Here is a 21,398-nt window from a genome sequence, read left to right as displayed (position 1 = left end):
CTTTATTCCGATTTTTGTCCATCCGCTCGCCTCCAGGATTCGCTTGCTTCCTGTCTCCGATCCCACCCTCAAAGGCCTTCTTTTTGGACGTTATTTCACCGCCTGAATTCAGCTGGTTCCCGATCCACACAACACTGCGATGGGTAACCTCGGCCGGTCTCTGATGCACTGCGCTGTCTAGTACTGGGAGCGCTTTCTGCCCATCTCTGCGCTACAAGCCCAGACTGAAAAATGGGGCTTTGACAATATGACCTTTCGCATTAACTGTTGCCTTCATTTAATTAAAAAAAACCTCAAAACAAAAACATCAGCACCGAACGCTGGAAATGCGAAATTAAAAAAAAATCTTCGAAAACCCGCAGCATGTCAGATATGGAGAAAGTCAACTTTTCGGCTTAAAGTTGACTCTTCTGCACCGATGTTGCCTCATCGGCCGAATATTTCCCAAGGTTTTTTTTTGGTTTTTGTTTATGTGATTGTCCTCAAACAGGAATAACAATACACCTTAACTCCCTTCCCATTTTACAGAATAACGTGGGGAACTGTGTTTTCAATGCGTTGTTTTTAAGAACCATACAAGTTGTTGTGATTCCCGTTGATTTACAGACGCTGGTCGACGGGCTTTTATTTCCGATCTCCAGCATCCACAGTATTTAACGCAAATATTTAATCATTGCTCAGGTTTCCGATTGCTTGTCCAGCAAATCCCATGATGTTCCTTATTTTCACATGAAATGATTACATACACTATACAGCCGAAAGAGTAGGATCGAGCCTGATTGCGAAACTTCAGGTTCATCTTTGATTCCTTGGTATCTTACCTGATTTAGTGTCAAATTCTAAAATGGGTATAGTCATGCACTCCAGAACTATTTTCCTTAACTCACTTCAACTTATCTCACCTATAAAGGCCCCTGTTCTAATTCCATTATTTGTGAAATCCCTTCACCTATGATTTTTCCAAGCACAGCATGCCTGATTTTATAGAACGGAGGGAACAAGTGGGGTGAGAATGTAAACATTAACTTGGGTAAAACTATTCTATGCATCACTTAGCAGTTGGAAACAGATTGAAGGTAAGTAGAGGCAATCACTCATCCCATTTCTTAGCAGCACATTTATTACTGTTTAGTAAAAATTGGGGGAATGTTTAATCTCACTACAGGTCAGAATAGTCATCTTCAAAGAAAATCATAGAATCCCTACAGTATGGAAACAGGGCCTTTGGTCCTACAATTGCACAGCAGCCCTCTGAAGAGCAACCCATCTAGCCCTGTTCCCCCAACCCTATATTTACCCCTGCCTAATGCAACTAACCTACACATCTCTGAACACTATGGACAATTTATCTCAGCCAATTCACCTACCTGCATATCTTTGGACTGTGGGAGGAAACCAGAGCACCCAACAGAAACCCACGCAGACATAGGGAGAACGTGCAAACTTCACACAGGCAGTTGCGCGAGACTGGAATCAAACCTGGGTCCCTGGTGCTGAGGTAGCAGTGCTAACCATTCAGCCACCATGCATGGATTTTCTAGGGAAAGTTCAAATGGGTATTGCACGAATACATTAGTGACTCAAATGTTTTCTAATATCATAGCAATTTGGAATGCAGTCTTAATGCAATTTTAATCTGAGAAACAACTTCAATTTCACAATAATGCAAGATTAACAATGCATATCTTGCATTCTTTGGTCAGGTGTCAATTTGATGATTTCAGCTGTTAGGCCCAGCAAATTGTTCTCACCAGTGAATAAGGTGGATTTTTTAAACTAGGCATCATTAGTGCCCCTCTTGTTCAATTCTAGCCCTACATTCCACCACCAACCTATCGTGAAAGAACTTGCTACTCGGGTATCTGCCAAGAAAAAAAATCCCTTGTGTCTGTGCCATCTTTAAGAGACTGCTGTGATTCTGGTCAAACAATAGCATTCCAAAGCCATCCTGCTCATCAATAGGACAGTTGTTCCAAAAATATTAGAGAGAAGGGAAAAAACAAAGCCACAATTCTCTGGCAAGGATCTAGAGGTCCTAGTGGATGGGTAATGTGGTTTGTGTGGTGGTGGGGGGGTGCATTTCCTGGAGTACTTTTGTGGGGAGGGCATGCAGAGAGGTGAAGGGGGGTGGTGGGTAAGAGAGAGAGAGACTTTCTGGAAGACTGAGGCATGCCAACAGCCCCCAGCAGCCTGGTCTGGAGGTCTCCACCCCAGTCAGTCCTACTTCTACTGGCTGGAGGAACAGTGAGCAGTACAGGAAGATCAAAGACCTCATCTGGAAGCCAGAGTTTAGATCAGAGTAGTGCTGGTTTCCAGCATCTGCAGTCCTCACTTTTGCCTAGTTGATTTTAACCTTACTGCGAATCCTCTTGCAAGGATGCCTACCTTGAAGTTGTTCTCCTCTCTCCACAAGAATCTGAGTGTCTCTCTCTCTCTCACTGCAACCCCCAAGTCATCTCCTCTGCCCTGAAGCTCTTCAACCATGTACTGAAACAGACTCGTTCACCTAGTGTACTCTTTGCTACCTTCTCCCCAGCCCTACCTCCATCCATTTATCTCTCCACGCTGGAGGTTTCCGCTCCTCAGATGCTGCCTGATCTGCTGTGCTTTTCCAGCATCTCACTGATCTAAACTCTGGTTTCCAGCACCTGCAGTCCTCACATTAAGCCCACTGACCATGTCATTCATCACACATCCCCTTCTAACCACTGGATGCAATGCTCTCATGTCTTACAAGGTGCCATTGCGATGGTCTTGGTAGAGAGAAATGGACAGGTGCACCAGGAGGGATACCCTTGACCTGAGGAAGTGTTCAGAGACCTCAAAGGAAACATCAGCAAGGTTGTCTCCTGCATCCACCCCATATCCTGGTGGGATAGTCAGGTATAGTGTTTTGCAGCACAAGCTGGTGAGCACCTCACTGTGATAGCTCTGCAGCTGGACATGTCAGACCTCAGGCCACTGACACAAGGAGGATTTCTGCATACCAGGGACCTGCTTAGCTTCTGGCAGCAGAGGACTCTATGGAGTCAGCCATCAGGGACTTTGTAAGAATGTATACAGAAGCATTTGAGGGGGAAGGAGGGAGGGGAAGAGAGGGAGAGAGGGAGAAAATGGTTCTCATCAGCTGCAGTCTGCAACATCTGGGCTATTATATAGGAGGCAGCCTCCTCAAGCATGTGGCAGTCTCCATGACTAGTTTGGTGGCTGTCATGGACAACCAGGACCAGCACTCAGTCTGCTGTATACGCAGAGACCTACACTGCATCACTAGCCACTAGTCATTATGACTAAAGGCATGATAGGGAACCTTCCTCACAAGGTATAGCAGGAAGCACCTAGCCAAAGAAGCCATATACAGCTCACCAGAAGCCTTCTCTCAGAACAATCAGATGCAGCCAAGCCCTCAACCTTCACTCAGTCTGCCCCACTCAGACCTGTAGCAGCTCAAGCCAAGGAGGATCCCTAGTCTTTGGCAGGGAGACCTGCGCACGTCTGGTCCATCTAGACATAAATGTTCCCAGGATTCATTGTTAAACCATCTGCAATGGTAGGGACCATGCATTGAAGAACATAGATATTGAACTGAAATGCATAAGATCAAAATAAAGAGTACATTTAGTATTTAAATCAGATTTCATCTTTATATTGGCATTTTATGGTATAAAATTTTAAACAAATCTCAAATCACACAAATAATTAGCCTGTAAAAAGCTGTTCCATCTCATTGGTACATATATATGGAACTGTAGCCTTAGGCAACAAAAATCTTCTGCCGTTGGCACATATGGATGGATCCTTACATTCATATTACAAGATTTAAGGTAGCAATAAACAAAACTAACTGAATCCTTAAATGTTTAACCAATTAAGCATTTACTTCAGTGTCCAAAAAAAGTAATTTTACCAAATTAGCTACAAAAAAGTATAATATTTTGATTCTAATCAATTACTGCACATCAATCTTTCATTTGCCTGCAATAAACTAACAAAATGCAAGCAAAACTCATTAGTACATATTCAAAGGCAATTACTCAGCATGCACAGCACTTAAGCATTTTAGTTAATCCAATGGTAAAAAGATCATTGTTGCAATAATCATCAGGTTCACATTTAGCACTAACAATACAATCAGAATTTTCATTACACATTTCAAAAAAGTTTGCTGTTGTTAGTTTACAATGTTCAATTCTTTGTAGTAATTTCACATTTAAAAAGGCTGGAAGTTCATTAAAAAGTTAGTGGGCTGTTTTAGGAGTTCTTCTCGGGGACCTTTACTGTCACCTGAAATGAAAATAAACATTTTACACTTCCGGAAAAAAAAATCAAATTCCCACTCATTCTTTCAAAAACTGATACCAAAAGTGTCTGCCTCCAAGTTTTCAATTGAAAGTGCAATTTTGCAAATACGCAGAAGTACCTCTCCTAATTTATTTTCATGTCTTTCCCCACTTAATAATCCAGCAGAAAAGGGATAAAATAAAAAGTGTCATTTATAGCATACACCACCAGCATTTGAATCAACATGACTCCAATTATACATTTAAGAAAGGTGTCAGGTTTTATTTCTGGATGATGTAGAGATAATCAATCAATCAATCAATCAATCAATCTCAACTCCAGCAGTAAGGTATTCCAAATGATTGGATTGCTTAAACTGGTTACAGGAATAACAAAAATCAGATGATAGAGAAACTGTTGGATAACTGTATAATTGCAGATAGGAGTTAATGACAACATTAGAGTCGGTCATAAAATCTGCCAAATCTTTAGTCTCAAGAAATGGCCACCTGGATGAAGTCATGAAGGAATAATGTTGACAGTGGTCAAGAATAAAACAAGTGGGAGGAGAAAAGGTCATGTGTACTGTAATAAATTCTGTCCACAACTGGGGAAAGAACTCAAAGCTAGTATAACGATTACCATATTCTGAAATGAGTTTATACGGCTACCACTCATTACTCACAGTCTTTACTTCTGTATATGCTTGCAATCCATATTCTCCAAGTTCCCGTCCACTGCCTGAAGCTTTGTATCCACCAAATGGAGCTTGAGCTCCAAACACATCATAACAATTTATCCTGTGTGGTCAAGAGAAAATATCAAGTTATAAATAAGATTTAAGTTTAAAAGCCAGCTCAAAGTTTCCATCAAGATTATTGATCAACAGCCCCTCCAAGTCAGAGTCAGATGTACAGCACGGAAACAGACCCTTTGGTCCAACCTGTCCATGCCGACCAGATATCCCAATGCAATCTAGTCCCACCTGCCAGCACCCCGCCCATATCCCTCCAAACCCTTCCTATTCCTATACCCATCCAAATGCCTCTTAAGTGTTGCAATTCTACCAGCCTCCAACACATCCTCCGGCAGCTCATTCCATACACATACCACCCTCTGCATGAAAAAGTTGCCCCCTAGATCTCTTTTCTATCTTTCCTCTCTCACCCTAAACCTATGCCCTCTAGTTCTGGACTCCCCAACCCCAGGGAAAAGACTGTCTATTTATCCTATCCATGCCCCTCAAATTTTGTAAAACTCTAAGGTCACTCCACAGCCTCTGATGCGCCAGGGAAAAACTGCCCCAGCCTGTTCAGCCTCTGCCTGTAGCTCAGATCCTCCAATCCTGGCAACATCCTTGTCATTGTTGTGGTTCTGTTCGCCGAGCTGGAAATTTGTGTTGCAAACATTTCGTCCCGTCTAGGTGACATCCTCAGTGCTTGGCAGCCTCCTGTGAAGCGCTTCTGTGATCTTTCCTCCAGCATTTGTAGTGGTTTGAATCAGCCGCTTCCAGTTGTCAGTTTCAGCTGTCCGCTGCAGTGGTCGGTATATTGGCAAGCCAAACAGAACAGCCAGGGAATTCCTAGAGGCATGGCACTCATGCACAGATTCAATCAATAAGCACATCGATCTGGACCCAATATACCGACCACTGCAGCGGACAGCTGGAACTGACAACCGGAAGCGGCAGAGACAAACCACTACAAATGCTGGAGGAAAGATCACAGAAGCACTTCACAGGAGGTTCCCAAGCACGGAGGTCGTCACCTAGACAGGGGACGAAACGTTTGCAACACAAATTCCCAGCTCGGCGAACAGAACCACAACAACAAGCACCCGAGCTACAAATCTTCTCCCAAACTTTAAACATCCTTGTAAATCTTTTCTGAACCCTTTCAAGTTTCACAACATCTTTCCAATAGGAAGGAGACCAGAATTGCACCCAACAGTGGCCTAACCAATGTCCCATACAGCTGCAACATGACCTCCCAACTCCTGTACTCAATACTCTGACCAATAAAGGAAAGCTTACCAAACATTTTCTTCACTATCCTATCTATCTGTGGCTCCACTTTCAAGGAGCTATGAACCTGCACTTCAAGGTGTCTTTGTTCAGCAACACTCCCTAGGACCTTACCATTAAGTGTATAAGTCCTGCTAAGACTGGCTTTCCCAAAATGCAGCACCTCACATTTATCTGAATTAAACTCCATCTGCCACTTCTCAACCCATTGGCCCATCTGGTCCAGATCCTGTTGTAATCTGAGGTAACCCTCTTCGCTGTCCACTATACCTCCAATTTTGGTGTCATCTGCAAACTTACTAACTGTACCTCTTATGCTCGCATCCAAATCATTTATGTAAATGACAAAAAGGAAGGCCCAGCACCGATTCTTTTGGCACTCCACTGGTCACAGGCCTCCAGTCTGAAAAACAACTCTTCACCACCACCCTGTCTTCTAACTTTGAGCCAGTTCTGTATCCAAATGGCTAGTTCTCCCTGTATTCCATGAGATCTAACCTTGCTAATCAGTCTCCCATGGGGAACCTTGTCGAACGCCTCACTGAAGTCCATGTAGATCACATCTACTGCTCTGTCATCAATCAGCTTTGTTACTTCTTCAAAAACTCAATCAAGTTTGAGACACATGATTTCCCACGCACAAAGCCATGTTGACTATCCCGAATCAGTCCTCGCCTTTCCAAATACATGTAATCCTGTACCTCAGGATTCCCTCCAACAACTTGCCCACCACCGAGGTCAGGCTCACTGGTCTATAGTTCCCTGGCTTATCTTTACTGACCTTCATAAACAGTGGCACCACGTTTGCCAACCTCCAGTCTTCTGGCATCTCACCTGTGATCATCGATGATACAAATATCTCAGCAAGAGGTCCAGCAATCACTTCTCTAGCTTCTCGGGTACACCTGATTAGGTCCTGGGGATTTATCCACTTTTAACCGTTTCAAGACATCCAGCACTTCCTCCTCTGTAATCTGGACATTTTGCAAGATGTCACCATCTATTTCCCTACAGTCTATATCTTCTGGATCCTTTTCCACAGTAAATACTGATGCAAAATATTTAGTATCACCCCATTTTCTGTGGCTCCACACAAAGACCGCCTTGCTGATCTTTGAGGGGCCCTATTCTCTCCCTAGTTACTCTTTTGTCCTTAATATATATTTGTAAAAACCCTTTGGATTCTCCTTAATTCTATTTGCCAACACTATGTCCCCGTTTTGCCCTCCTGATTTCCCTCTTAAGTATACTCCTACTTTCTTTATACTCTTCTCAGGATTCACTACATCTATCCTGTCTATACCTGACATATGCTTCCTTCTTTTTCTTAACCAAACCCTCAATTTCTTTGGTCATCCAGCATTCCCTATACCTACCAGCCTTCCCTTTCACCCTGACAGGAATATACTTTCTCTGGATTCTTGTTATCTCATTTCTGAAGGCTTCCCATTTTCCAGCAAACATCTGCCTCCAAAATGGTCATTCTGCTGCTTCCTGCTCCTTCAGTTTGCTGAAGGCTTTGGGCAAGGTTGGTACTGCAGAGGTCAGGGTCCTGTGAATTTCGCTGTAATGAGCCTTGAGGTAGTGGCTTAGGGAGGGGAGAACGCTCATATTGCATTACAATCATTGCATAGAATCATTCAGTACAGAAGAGGGTTTTTAGCCCATTAAAACTTGCACTGAAAGATATTTATTCCAAATCTATACTAATCCAATTTTCCAGCAATATGTCCAAAGCCATAAATGTCATAGCATTAAAAATGCTGATCAAAGTATTTTTCAGAAGTTGGAGGTTTCCATCTTATCCACCCATTCCAGATATCCACCACCCTCTGGGTACGAAAAAACATTTTTCTCAAATTCCTGTTCAAACGCTTTCCTTTCATCTTAAAGGTGTCCCCCTGTTATTGACTCTTCAACCAAGAGGTTCACCCTGTCTATGCCCCTCAATCTTATGTACCTAAAATAATTTTCCTTCTTTGCTTTGAAGAAAACACAAGCTTCTTCAGCTTCTTTTCATTGCCAAACTGTTCCATTTCAAGTAATATCCTGGTGAATTTCCTCTACACCTCCTCCAGTGCAATCACATCCTTCCTTGGATTTGATACCCAAAACTGCACTCAATATTCCAACTGTGACCCAACCAAGATTCTGTACAGCTCCAACATAACCTCCCTGCACTTAATCTGTGCCACGAATGATAAAGGCAAGTGTCCAGTACACCACCTTAACTATCCTGTCAACCTGTCCTGCTGCCTTCCAGGATCTGTGAAAAAGTACCCCAGGATCCCTGTTCTTCTGAGCTTCCTGTGTCCTGTCATTCATTAAGCAGTCTCATTGAGTACATATTTGTTAGTTTTTAAATTGCATTCACCCAAACGCACCAACTATTGGTGGAAAAGTGAAACAATGTGTCACCATCCAAAAGGAAGGATGTTGTTAAACTTGAGAGGGTGCAGAAAAGATTTACAAGGATTTTGCTGGGACTGAAGAGTTTGGAGCGAAGACAGGGTGAGAGGAAAGAGTCCAAAAAGGTATAGGGTTACAGTGTGGGGAAAGATTTAAAAAGGAACCTGAAGAGGATGGGGTGTATATGGAAAAACTGCCAGAGGAAGTGGAGGAGGCTAGTACAAATACATTTAAAAGGCATCTGGATGGGAAGGGTTTATGTGCCAAATGGGCTTAGGTCAAATAGGGATGTCTGGTTGGAGCAGATGAGTTGGACCAAAGGGTTGGTTTCTGAACTGTATGACTGTAATTAATCTTTGTTAAATCTTAGGGCTATACAAGTTCAATGCATTTCACAGCCTCAGAATATTCCAAACGTACAGTTTCTTCCACAAATGCATAACTTAAAGCTATATAGGAATGCTGACCAGACAGTTCCTGTGCGTAGCCCCTGAGACACGTAATTAGCCTTGTTGAGGTCATTGGTAAACACTGCTGCTGCAAGTCCATACACAGAATCATTTGCTCGCTCAATCACCTCCTCCACTGTCTTAAACTTCAGAATCTGCATCACTGGTCCAAAGATCTAAATTAAAATAAAAACAATATATATTTATTCTGATATATTTTCAACACAGCCTTTTACATTTTTAGCAAATTGGTTTTGATTAAGGACAAATAACATCTAATCATTATCAATGAGCAGGAATAGATGTTTCCATGGTATTTTTAATTAATAGAGAGAGACAGAGACAGAGACAGAGACAGAGACATGGGCGTAAGATTATAATCCAACTAGGAATGATGTATGAATTGTTACTTGAACCCTAAAGTTAGTTAGCACCCCTGACAAACTGTAAAGTGTGTAATCTATTGGTTTATAATGCCTAAAGTACCTTGTAATATTTTATTCTATTAAAAAACACCATATAAAAAGAGTGTAGGTGGTTCTTATTAATTATCACTATCCAGAGTAGCTAATAGGACCATCAATTCCTCTTGGCAACTAACATTAATAGGAAAAAGGGTCAACAACTGTGACACAATCACAAATTTATTAAACAATTTGGAGTAAAATATTTTACTCAAGTTTAGTTAAGGCACTATTATTTAATTAGGAAAAGATGTGCATCAGAGTACCAGATGACTAAATTCACATTTGTACTTAAGATGGCTTTAGAACATGTCAAGGAACAATAAATCAGTTAACATTAGTAGAAGGAAAAATAATGGAACCCCCACTAAAGGATAAGCGAAAAGAATCAAAACAAAGTCAACATGCATTTTAAGAGCAAGTCTTAAGTTACTAATATCATTAGATTTTGATGAGAATTGACAAGGATATTGGAGTAGATACAACAGATTTCCAAAAGGCCTTTGATAAGGTACTACACCATAGACTAATGAGAAAAGATCAGTGCAAAAAAGAAAAGCTGGAAGACAGAGAAGGTAGCCAAGTGACAGAAGATGTGAAGTACTGATCCATAAAGATCAGAAGTGGGACCACTGTCATTTAACTATTTTAGATTTTGGAATAAAATTGCAATAGAAAAACAACTAAAATTTGCAGACATCAAAATTAGGGGGATTGAAAATTATAAAATGTGCTAAACTTATACTGAAATTTGTTAGTCTATACTTGGAGCACTGTAAAGTTCTGGTTGCCATATTATACATTTTAATTTGAAACCATAATAGTCTACCAAAATACAAAGATAATAATAATAAAGCAAACCTGAAACAACTTAACATTTTCAACTCATATTCTGAGCTCTTGATACAGAAACAAGATTGTTATCCTAGTTATGATTTTGCAAATGTGTGAACTCACCTCCTCTCTAGCAATAATCATATCATCCTTCACATCTCCAAACACAGTTGGCTGGATGAAGAACCCACGATCTGCTGCCACTCCTCCCCCACAGAGAAGTTTGGCTCCTTCCTTTTTTCCACTACTAATGTATCCCAGAATTTTATTGAATTGCTCTTCATCTACCTGTAATAAACATACAATAACTAGTTATCAACAGTGGTTAAATTCACAAAGTGTTCCAATGACCTGGACGGAGCCAAAAACCAAATATTTGTAAGCACATTGAAGAATCATTCTGTGGGGCTCTCCAGGGCTTCAGCATAAAGTCAAGGCTGATACTACTGCAGTATCAGAGGTGCAATACATCAGATAACATGTGATACAGATGCATTGGTTGCTCTCCTTAGGTGAATATAAAGCATCCTGTGGTATTGTTTCAAAAGAAATTTGAGGGGGCTATCCTACATATGGCCAACGTTTATTCTTCAACAATGGTCTCGCGAAAACAGATTATCAAATCACCATATTACTATTTATGTGTTCAACCTGGCTGTTACAATTCCTAAAATTATAACGATGACTATGTTTAATATATATAAATCATATCACTATATGCAAATCATTTCAGGAACTTTGTGGTCATGAAAGATGCTGTACAAATACAAATCTTTTACTTTTTCCATTAAGTTCTGGATAGATACTAATTTAAGATTCCAGTGAAATCATTTCATGTACTTTTTTTTGTCATTTTCTGCCCAAATCATTCCCCAACCTCCTTGAATGCGGTCAACTCTTACTGTAATTCAATATCATTTGTATCAAGATTTGAGATACCAGTGTTGGACTGGGTTTGGACTATAACCTGGTGTTGTGAGATTTTTAAATTTGCAACTAGTTTCTAACAAGTGGCTACTTTTCATTGGTGAGTCAGATAGCAAGTGTCAACAGAATTCTAACATTAAAGTTATCACAACTACCAGTTAAAGTAATTCTTCACACCTGCTTAAGAATAATTTATGAATTTGACACTATTAGCCAAGTCAGAATGAAGGCTGGCAGAAAATGAGATCAAATGTAGCAATGACTATTTTTAGGAGAACCTAAATCATTCCCTCTACTTCTCTTTTTTTAGGTATATTCTTCAGTATGATTGGAGGCACAAGAGGCAGTTATCCTTTGCACTGGCATTAATTTAGCGTAGCAATTCTACTGTACACACCAGTGAGTTAGTGGGTGCAATCAATACCAGACAGAAGCTAATAACCAAGAAATATATAAAAAAAGATTGACTTGGAGGAGTAAGGAACAAACAAAACTGATACTAAAATCTTAAAGATGTTGGCTTTGCCATTGGCTATATATTTGCTGCGATAAAAAGTGGGATTAGCATCCAAGAGCTACCAGCCAATCCAAGAAGAAGCATCTCTAATGCTAGCAGGTGTTACCAAAAGCAGAAGAGCGTGCCCAAACAGGAGTGACTCTGTTTGCATCTCCAAGGCCACCAGTTTTAGCTCGGCTGCCTTGCCATATGGCAATGGCACCTCTCGCCGTAGGTAAAAACAGCAGGAAGCAGCTCTCAAGTGGTTATTAATTGGTAAAGTCCAAGTATAAGTGGGTAATGGCTTGCATGTGCCACCACAACAGCAGCTAATTTTGCACTCTGCTCTCTCCTAGCATAGGGTATAAAATTCCAGCCTGACTGTAATGGTTAGAAGTACCATACATGACCTTTCTATAGCACAAAGGGCAAAATGATGGTATTCCTTAAATGGCAAAAAGCCAAACATTCTCAACTAGTTTTCAATTCCGTATACATTTACCTGTGGCCCCTGCTCATTCCTGGAATCAAATGGATCTCCTACAGTTCGAAGTTTTGCTCTTTCCACACTCTGTTCCACAAATTGGTTGTAGATAGACTCTTGAACATATGTACGTGACCCAGCACAGCAGCACTGTCCTTGATTAAAGAATAGAGCTGTATGGGATTCCTCAACTGCATGGTCAACTGGAAAATTAACAAAGTCAGTGTCAGAACATTTAACAGAACATTTTTATTGAGATGGGAGAAATTACTGAAATTTAAAAAAAACACATTTTTGGTTTATTTCAAGTTTGCTGCTAAAGAAAGACACTTTAACATTCAGGTCTGCAGGAGGTAAATCCTCCTCCAGACCAATTTGCAGATTACTTCCTTCAGGTTCTAGTTATGACTTTTGGGATGGGGAGAGGGAGAGAGTGCTGACTAGTGGTGGTGTTTTAACACAAGGGTCACCACACCTGAGTTGAAGGGGGACATTGAGAACAAGAGACCTTCATGGTAATCTCATGAGCACACACTATTGGCATCACTCTGCATTGCAAACCAGCTGTCCAGCCAACTGAGCTAACCAACCCCAACAATATTTGGATGGACAATGATTTGCAATGCCAAGTAATGCCAATAGTAGAGTTTCAATTCTCGCACTGGCTGAGGTTATCATGAAGGACTCTCCTTCTCATCCTCTCCCCTTGCCTGAGGTGTGGTAACCCTCAGGTTTTCTGTAATAAACTGAGCAGCCATATGGCTCTCTTGGGCTATGGTGACTTTAGTTTTACTTTCTTGCTCTAATCAAAAGAGCAAAGCAAAGAGGACAGTAGATCTCTGAAGTCTGCAAGTAAGCCCGAGTAGTAACTAACATTTGATTCTCCTTTCCAACGCAATAGCAGGATATTTTACAAAGGCAATGTCAGCTTAATCTAGCTGGGGAAGCTCGAATCTGCGCCTAAACAATGAACCGTTACTTCGGACCATATATAATTGTATAAGCAAATTCAAGCAAAGCAGTTACGTTGAATCAGCTTTTCATAAGTTCTTAGAGGGGAAGGCTGACATTGTGGACTAAAATTCTCAATTTGTTCCTTTCAGAAATAAAACGAATGTACACATTCTTTATCATTTATTATTTTTTAAATTCTTTATTCATTCATGGGATGAGGGCATCGCTGGCTAGGCCAACATTTATTGCCCATCCCCAATTGTCCGAAAGGGCAGTTAAGAGTCAATCGCATTACTGTGGGTCTGGAGTCACGTAAAGGCCAGACCAAGTAAGGATGGCAGTTTCCCTCCCTAAAAGGACATTAATGAACCAGATGGGTTTTTCCAACAATCTACAATGGAATCATGGTCATCGTTAGACTCTTAATTCCAGATTTTTTTGTTGAATTCAAATTCCACCATTTACCATGGCGGGATTCTAAACCAGGTCTTTGGATTAACAGTCCACCAATAATACCACTAGGCCATCACCTCCATCAATACACACATATGTTTAAGATATTAAACACGTGTGCGCACACACATGTGAATGCATACTTAGCAGCAACTCAGACCAGCAATAAAAATAGAGTTTTATTGATCCCAGCAGTTTAATGTAATCTCTCCAGTCAGATACAAACACAAGATTAGTAGATAAAAACTGAAAGAACTGCAGAAGCTGTAAACCAGAAACAAAAATAGAAGTTGCTGGAAAAGCTCAGCAGGTCTGACAGAATCTGTGAAGAGAAATCAGTTGACATTTTGGAGCTGGCAGCCCTTCCTCAGAGGCAGAGTCACTGGATCTGGTTTCTCTTCACAGATGCTGCCAGATCTGCTGATCCTTACCAGCAACTTCTGTTTTTAAGACATGATTAGTGGAACTCAAGTTGCATGTAATAAAGGATTTCTTACGATCAGCATCAGAGAGGATAATATTTGGGCTTTTTCCTCCAAGTTCCAGGGTCACTTTCTTCAAGTTACTTTTTCCTGCAGCCTGCTGGATCAGGTGACCAACCTGAGAAGACAGGAACACACTTCTGAAAAAACAAGTATATTAAGAAAAAGTAAATGGTGAACAAGAAATCGTGAAATACAAGAAATCATCATCAGGATGTGGCAAGACAGTGTAGCTCATGAGCCCAAAATAAAGTATTCCAAAATCATTAGTTAAATCACCTCCAAAGCCTGAATTTATTTTTATAGAATCTTTATTTACTGGTGTTGATCCAGTAGTTCAATTGACATCTACATGCTTGGTTCAATCCAAGCCATAAAACTCAAAACTTAGTTATTGAACCACAGAATACCTTCACCTTGCATGGCTTAATTCAGGAGCACACAACCAACAAGACAGATCAACTGCAGAACTGTATGCAAGCATACATTGTTTGAAGCAAGCTTTGGTAATAGGAGGGGCAGGAATGCAATAACTATTCTGGTTGGCCAATAACTGAAGAGCTTTCATAGCAGGGATATTGTAGCACAGTGAAATGTAATAAAAATCCCAATTAAATAAAATGTATTACTGCATATAAACAAATTAGACAGATTTATACAGTTCAATTGAGTATTACATTTCCAGGATTTGTACTTGTTGTGCATTCTATGAATGAACGAGCTTTTCACTGATCCAATCCGTAAACTTCCAGAGTTTGACTTGAAATGCCTCAATTTCCAAACTGACCTCCGTGGATCCTGTGAATGCAACTTTATCAACATCCATATGAGAGGCAATGGCTGCTCCTGCGCTTTCTCCAAAACCAGGAATAATATTCACAACTCCTGGTGGAAATCCTGCCTGTTTAAAAAAAGTGTAATGTGACAGTAATTAAGAGAAACTGACTGAAAATCCTTCCTACAAATCCAATTCAAGCAAAATATTTCTGCCATCAACATTCATCTATTTTTCCAATTGAAGTGATATAAAAGTGAACTGAATATATGTAAAATGCAATCCTAGCAGTTATGCCAAAAACATATACACCAGTGCCATTGAATGCTGCCCTTGCTGAAATTTTAGAATGATGGTTGGTTCACCTAATTTACATGGGTCAGTACACCTTTGCACAAAACGTGGTTGAATCAACACCTGCTCCCTTCTCTCTTGTCCCATAGGTGTCATTTATAAACTTTGTGGCTGATAGTTTGAAAAAAATAAATCTCTAGCTTTGGAGATCCAGACTTTGGTATCTATTGCAGTATGGTCATTTGCCTTAGCAAATTAATGGGAACAGTCGGTCATTAACAGTCCTATCAAATGGCTCTTACCAATCATTTGTTAAGAGATACTTGGCTTGAATGTTATCAGACCTCATTATAGCTTCAATGTAATTATGGACAGAACAGTCAAACTCGACAGGGTACACCAGGAAGACGGTCCTTGATATTTTAGGTATTCCAACCTGCATGACGCCAAGGAATCCTAATAAAATTGAAGTCAATGGAAACCAAGGAAAAAAATCTCCAGTGGCTGTTGGAGGCTAATTATCTCAGCTCTAGGAACTCCTTATAGCAGTGCTCTGGTCCCAAATATCTACAGTTGCTTCATCAGCAATAAACCATCTTTCAACTCCATTTGCAAACTCATATCTACCATTCAGCCAGAACTGGATCAAATAATGACGTGGGCCGACAACGGTGAGAGCCTGGATATAGAGCATGAAAGGGTTAAACTATATGAACAAGGGGGAAGCAGCAAGTATGGGGTAATCTCGTTGAACTAGTAATCCTGGACACATGGGTTAGAATCCCAATGTGGCAGATGGCAAAATCTGAATTCAGTAAATAACTGGAGTTAAAAGCTGACCTAACAATGACCATTATTGATTGTTGTAAAAACCCATCTGGTTTACTAATGTCCTTTAGGGAAGAAACCTACCATCTTTATCTGGTCTGGCCAACATGTGACTCCAGGTCCATAACACTATCAAGAACTCTCTACTGTCTTCTAGCAAGCTGTATTAAACTAAAAAATTTAAATAAGGAGCAAAACCTTTGAATGGAAGCACCAGACAGCATCAACCTAGGCACCGAATACGATGTTGACATTGCAAAGTCCTCCTTACCAACATCACAGGACTATACCAAAATTTGCACAGTCCCACACACTAGTCAACCAATAGTCACACTTATGAAATCAGTGTCCCAGATACCACCACCATCAAATCTGGATACATCCTGTCACATTTGCATGACAGACTCACCAGAGTTTGAGAGAAGATTTGTAGCTCAGGTGTTCGTTGTTGTGGTTCTGTTCGCCGAGCTGGGAGTTTTTGTTGCAAACACTTCGTCCCCTTTCTAGGTGACATCCTCAGTGCTTGGGAGCCTCCTGTGAAGCGTTTCTGTGTGGATTCCTCCGGCATTTATACTGGTTTGAATCTGCCGCTTCCGGTTGCGGACAGCAACTGACAACCGGAAGCGGCAGATTCAAACCAGTATAAATGCCAGAGGAATCAGCACAGAAGCGCTTCACAGGAGGCTCCCAAGCACTGAGGATATCACCTTGAAAGGGGACGAAGCGTTTGCAACAAAAACTCCCAGCTCGGCGAACAGAACCACAGACTCACCAGATTTGACAGCGCAGCAATAAAGAGTAAGGAAGGAATTTCTCCAGGAGTTCACAACATGGACTCCAGGCCCCACAATGTCTCATGGCATCAGGTCAAACATAGATAAAGAAAATTACCACTTACCATACGCCATTCAGTTGATTAGTCAATACTCCATTTGAACAACATTTGGAGGAAACATTAAAGATGGCAAGAGCATTAAATGTGCACTGGATGGCGGACTTCAAATGTCCAACAGTGGCTCAGTAGCATCACTACCGAAACAACTGGTCAAGTCTGGGTCTATGGGAGTTGGGGATAGAACCAATAATAAGAAAAATTTACCAAAGTCATTCTCACCAATCTACCCATCATAGATGCAGCTATTCATGACAGTACACAATGGATTGACCACCAGTCAGTACGTTGAAGTCGGACCTTCACATCAAGGATTCCATCCAGTGCGCTGTAGGGCACTTCTACCATTCCAAAAAAGGGAGAGACTTCAAACAGGTCCAGCAACTCAAACTTGTGCATTCAAGAGCTAATGTTGGTCAACAGCAGCAGAATTAAACTTGGTTCAATGAAAAGTGCAGAAGGGCATACCAGAGGCTGCACCAGGCACATGTAAAAATCAAGTGTAATCTAGTGAAGCCTTAGCTCAGAACTATTTGCATGCCAAAACACAGAAGAATCATGAAATAAACAGGGCTAGGGGATCCCACAATAAAATCAATTCTTTAAGGAGTAACATACATCATGGGTAAGCAGGTAAGAGATGTACTATATCTGGATTTTCAGAAGGCATTTAAGAGGATTCTACATAAAAAGGTCTGGTACAAATTAGAACACATGGTATAAAGGCCAACATACTAGCATGGACAGAAGACCGAAAACAGAACATAGGGAAATCAGCCTTTTTTGGTTTAGCAGGGTGTGACAAGTGTGATCCTGCAGGGATTGCTGCTGTGGCTTCAACCTTTTACAATTTATATCAATTACTAAGATGAAGGAGACAAAGACACGGCAGCTACATTTTTAGAGGATACACAGATAAGTAGAAAAGAATGTTCTGAAGATTACAGGCCGATACAAATGAATAGGGAAACATCTTTCAAACAGGGGCATAATTTGGAAAAATTTGAAGATGGTCACTGATGGGAAGAATAAAAAGAACAGATTATTTAAAACAGAACAATTGCAAAATTCTGAGGCAGAGAGGGATCTAGGGGCTCTATCACGAGTCAGAAGTTAGTATGCAGGTACAGCAAGTGATAAGGCAGCTAACAGAACACTAACAAACAAGGCTGGAGGAATATTGTAGTTCTGATCCTGTCAAGAAAGAGCCTTACTAAATGTGAAACCATAACTCCTTCCCTTTCCACAGATGCTGCCAGACCGGAGCTTTTCCAGAATTCTGTTTCTTATTTCCAGCATCCACAGTATTTTTACTTTTAATAGAATGCTATCCATTACGACAAGAGAAAATCAACATTAAAAATAGAACACCATGCTTCAATGATACAGGTGACCACTATGAATTGAGGCAGGAATACCCAAGCAGAAAATCAAGTCAGCTCAGGATACAATGCCCTGGCTTTCTTCCAAAACTGTTGCAACAATTCTTGCAGGCATCTCTGTGGAAAACTATTGCAATGGGCAACAACAAGTCTGCTCCAAGAACTTTACACATCAATAGATAGGCAGAAAACAGATTTATACAACAGGTGACATCACCATCAATAAGGCACCCATAAGCACACTGCAGTAACATCGTGTGCAAAGCCAAAGCAATATACAAGGCAACAGGAGCTATTTCAGAATGCTTCATCATCTTGAAGGCTTAGGTATTGTTTACATCAGCTTTGGTTTCTAAATGAAGTTTCCTTCCTCCTCCTTTATTCTACACCTTCACAGAAAGTAGATTAGAATGCAAACAATAACCGATATCATTACTGTTTATAAATAAGAAAGTGACCATAGGCGAGTTATACTGTTACTTTCCATCCTACACCAACAATCAAGATATGATCTCATCACATTCCCATAGCCAAAGTAAAATTGGAAACTTTTCAAGACAAAAATCTTTCTTCAGATGTGAACGTTGCAGACTAGACAATAAATGTTGGCATCTCACTAATCGCCTGAGTGCGCACGAGAGCTACGGTCTTTAAACCTTTACAGAGCATATGCTTTTTTATAGCAGTTTGAAAGAACCAAGTAGCTTAACACAGCCATTTCAGAGGGGAGCTGAGAGGCTATTAATCATGCTGTAGTGGACCCAGAAACAGAGGGAAGCTGGAATAAGGAAGGGAAATTTCCTCCCCGAAGGGCATTAATGAACAAATTATGACGACAAAACCAATGAGCAATATTCAAGGAAATGCAATTTTCTTTTAGCACATTTAATCAATTATTTTTAAAAACATTTTAAAATAAACTTAGCCCTACCTCCTTGATTAAGTTTGCAACATAGAGCGCTGTTAATGGGGTCTGCTCTGCCACCTTCATCACCACCACATTTCCAGTTGCTAGTGCTGGTCCAAGCTTCCAGGCCTGCATTAACAGTGGAAAATTCCACTGAAAAAGAGAGATAGAATTGGATGTTAAAATAAAGAAATACATAGAAATTATCAATTATTGGATAAGGCCAAAGATGTGAGAATCAGTAAGATTTTACAATGGACGGAGACAAAAAAAATGTTAGCTGCATGTCAGACAGAAGACAATGTAGAAAGCAGCTCTCCAAGGTAAATAGGTTACTGTGCCCAAGTTCCAGCCAGCTAGGAAGAATGAACATTCCAGTTGGTGTGAAGCAACTAAGTTATAATATAGATCATAAAATGGAGGATTTGCAGAAACCAAAAAAGGAACTTGACAAGTTTCACAAGCAATTCCAAATAAAAAAAATCAGAATGCCAACATGGCAGGTGTGAACTGTAGAATAAGCAGCCTAGTAACCCTCACTTTTATCGGTAACTCCAAGACTACCACACCTTCTGATGTAGGGTATTTCTTCACAGTTGTTATTGATACCCAAAAGGAGTTCCAGCCTGGCTGGCTGTCAACTGAGTAATCATGTTTTGGGTTGGTTACAGTGATTGAGAAATGCTTAGTATTTAAAGGCATGTATGATTTACTCAGGTATTTAAGTTTGAAACAGATCTAAGGATCTCCACTGCATCTATGTATACACGGTCTCGCAGAAACAGGCAAATAAAACTTCAATCTTGATTGGAAACTTTATTTTAATTGTGAAGCAATCCACCCATTTTCCAAATTCAAAATCATATATTTCTATTACTTCTGTGGCTATTTGCAATGATGTTAGCTTCAGGATATATTGGTTGCCTTTCTGAGCAGAAACCAAGTGATCCATCTGGTTAAATTGGACCACTGTACTATTTAACATGGTTCCTCAGGGTCAGACAAAGTGATTAGCCTGGCTATTTGATTAAAACCAGAGTTTAGGGCAAAATATATATTTAAAGCATTGAACTCTAACCTTAAATTAAGGATGAACAAGGTAAGTACCAAAATATTTAAAAAGCAATATGCAGCTTTGGAAAATTACAAATTTACAGTTGCCTAGTTTAAAATAATTTTGAATTTTTCCAAAGTAACCAGATTACAAACAAACAATTTGTAACTTCTATTGTAGTCTTCCACTCAACTCGTTTTACCAACCCAAGTATTGGTATTTAACCTCTTAATTCCATTTGCCAAATTGCACTAACATGCTGCATGTGTTTCTCATGAGCAAGTACTGCCAATACAGCGAGGTCCTCTATCTATGCTTCTCATCATTTTGTACACCTCTATCAAGTCCCCTCTTATTCTTCTTTGCTCCAATGAGAAAAGCCCTAGCTCCCTCGACTTTAAAGACTTGCCCTCCAGTCCAGTCAGTATCCTGGTAAATCTCCTCTGCACTCTCAAGCTTTCACATCTTTCCTTTTTTGAGGCCATTAGAACTGAACACAAATGTTCCAACTGTTATCGAACCAGGGTTTATAGAGCTGCAGCATAACCTCACAGCTCTTAAACTCAATCCCCCTTCTAATGAAAGTCAACACTATAGGCCTTAACAATCCTATCAATGTGTGGGGCAGCTTTGAGTGATCTATGGACATGGATCCCAAAATTGCTCTGTTCCTCCACACAGCAAAGTATCCTGTCTTTAACCCTGTAATCTGCATTCAAATTCAACCTTCCAAAACGAATCACTTCATACTTTTTCAGGTTGAACTCCATCTGCCACTTATCAGCCCAGCTCTGTATCCTGTCAAGGTCCCATTGCAACCTACAACAGCCCTCCACACTATCCACAACTCCACCAACCTTCATGTCATCGGCAAACTTACTAATCACACCCCTCTTCCACTTCCTCATCCAAGTCATTTATAAAAGTCACAAACAGCAGAGGTCCCAGAACATATCCCTGTAGAACTGCACTGGTCACCAAGCTCCAGGCTGAAAACTTTCCATTTACTA

The 21,398-nt window shown here is 40.5% G+C and overlaps 1 protein-coding gene across 2 annotated transcripts in view; it reads right to left on the bottom strand.

Moving 5' to 3' along the window:
• Positions 1-3,617: 3,617 nt before the first annotated feature.
• LOC132827074 (aldehyde dehydrogenase, mitochondrial-like) overlaps positions 3,618-21,398 on the bottom strand; it is a 38,371-nt gene continuing 20,590 nt past the window's right edge. For both annotated transcript variants that reach the window (XM_060843526.1, XM_060843525.1), the window contains exons 6-13: positions 19,359-19,487; positions 15,044-15,157; positions 14,272-14,374; positions 12,386-12,570; positions 10,584-10,748; positions 9,181-9,338; positions 4,967-5,081; positions 3,618-4,284 (exon numbers count right to left, since the gene is read on the bottom strand). In XM_060843526.1, coding sequence (XP_060699509.1) covers positions 4,252-4,284; positions 4,967-5,081; positions 9,181-9,338; positions 10,584-10,748; positions 12,386-12,570; positions 14,272-14,374; positions 15,044-15,157; positions 19,359-19,487 — 1,002 coding nt within the window. In that variant the 3' untranslated portion in view covers positions 3,618-4,251. The remainder of the gene's footprint in view (positions 4,285-4,966; positions 5,082-9,180; positions 9,339-10,583; positions 10,749-12,385; positions 12,571-14,271; positions 14,375-15,043; positions 15,158-19,358; positions 19,488-21,398) is intronic.

This window comes from Hemiscyllium ocellatum, chromosome 24 (genome assembly GCF_020745735.1).
Source record: "Hemiscyllium ocellatum isolate sHemOce1 chromosome 24, sHemOce1.pat.X.cur, whole genome shotgun sequence".
In the NCBI taxonomy this organism is placed as follows: Eukaryota; Metazoa; Chordata; class Chondrichthyes; order Orectolobiformes; family Hemiscylliidae; genus Hemiscyllium; species Hemiscyllium ocellatum.
Note: the sequence above shows the minus strand (reverse complement) of the source record. Positions and strands in the feature narration are given on the sequence as shown.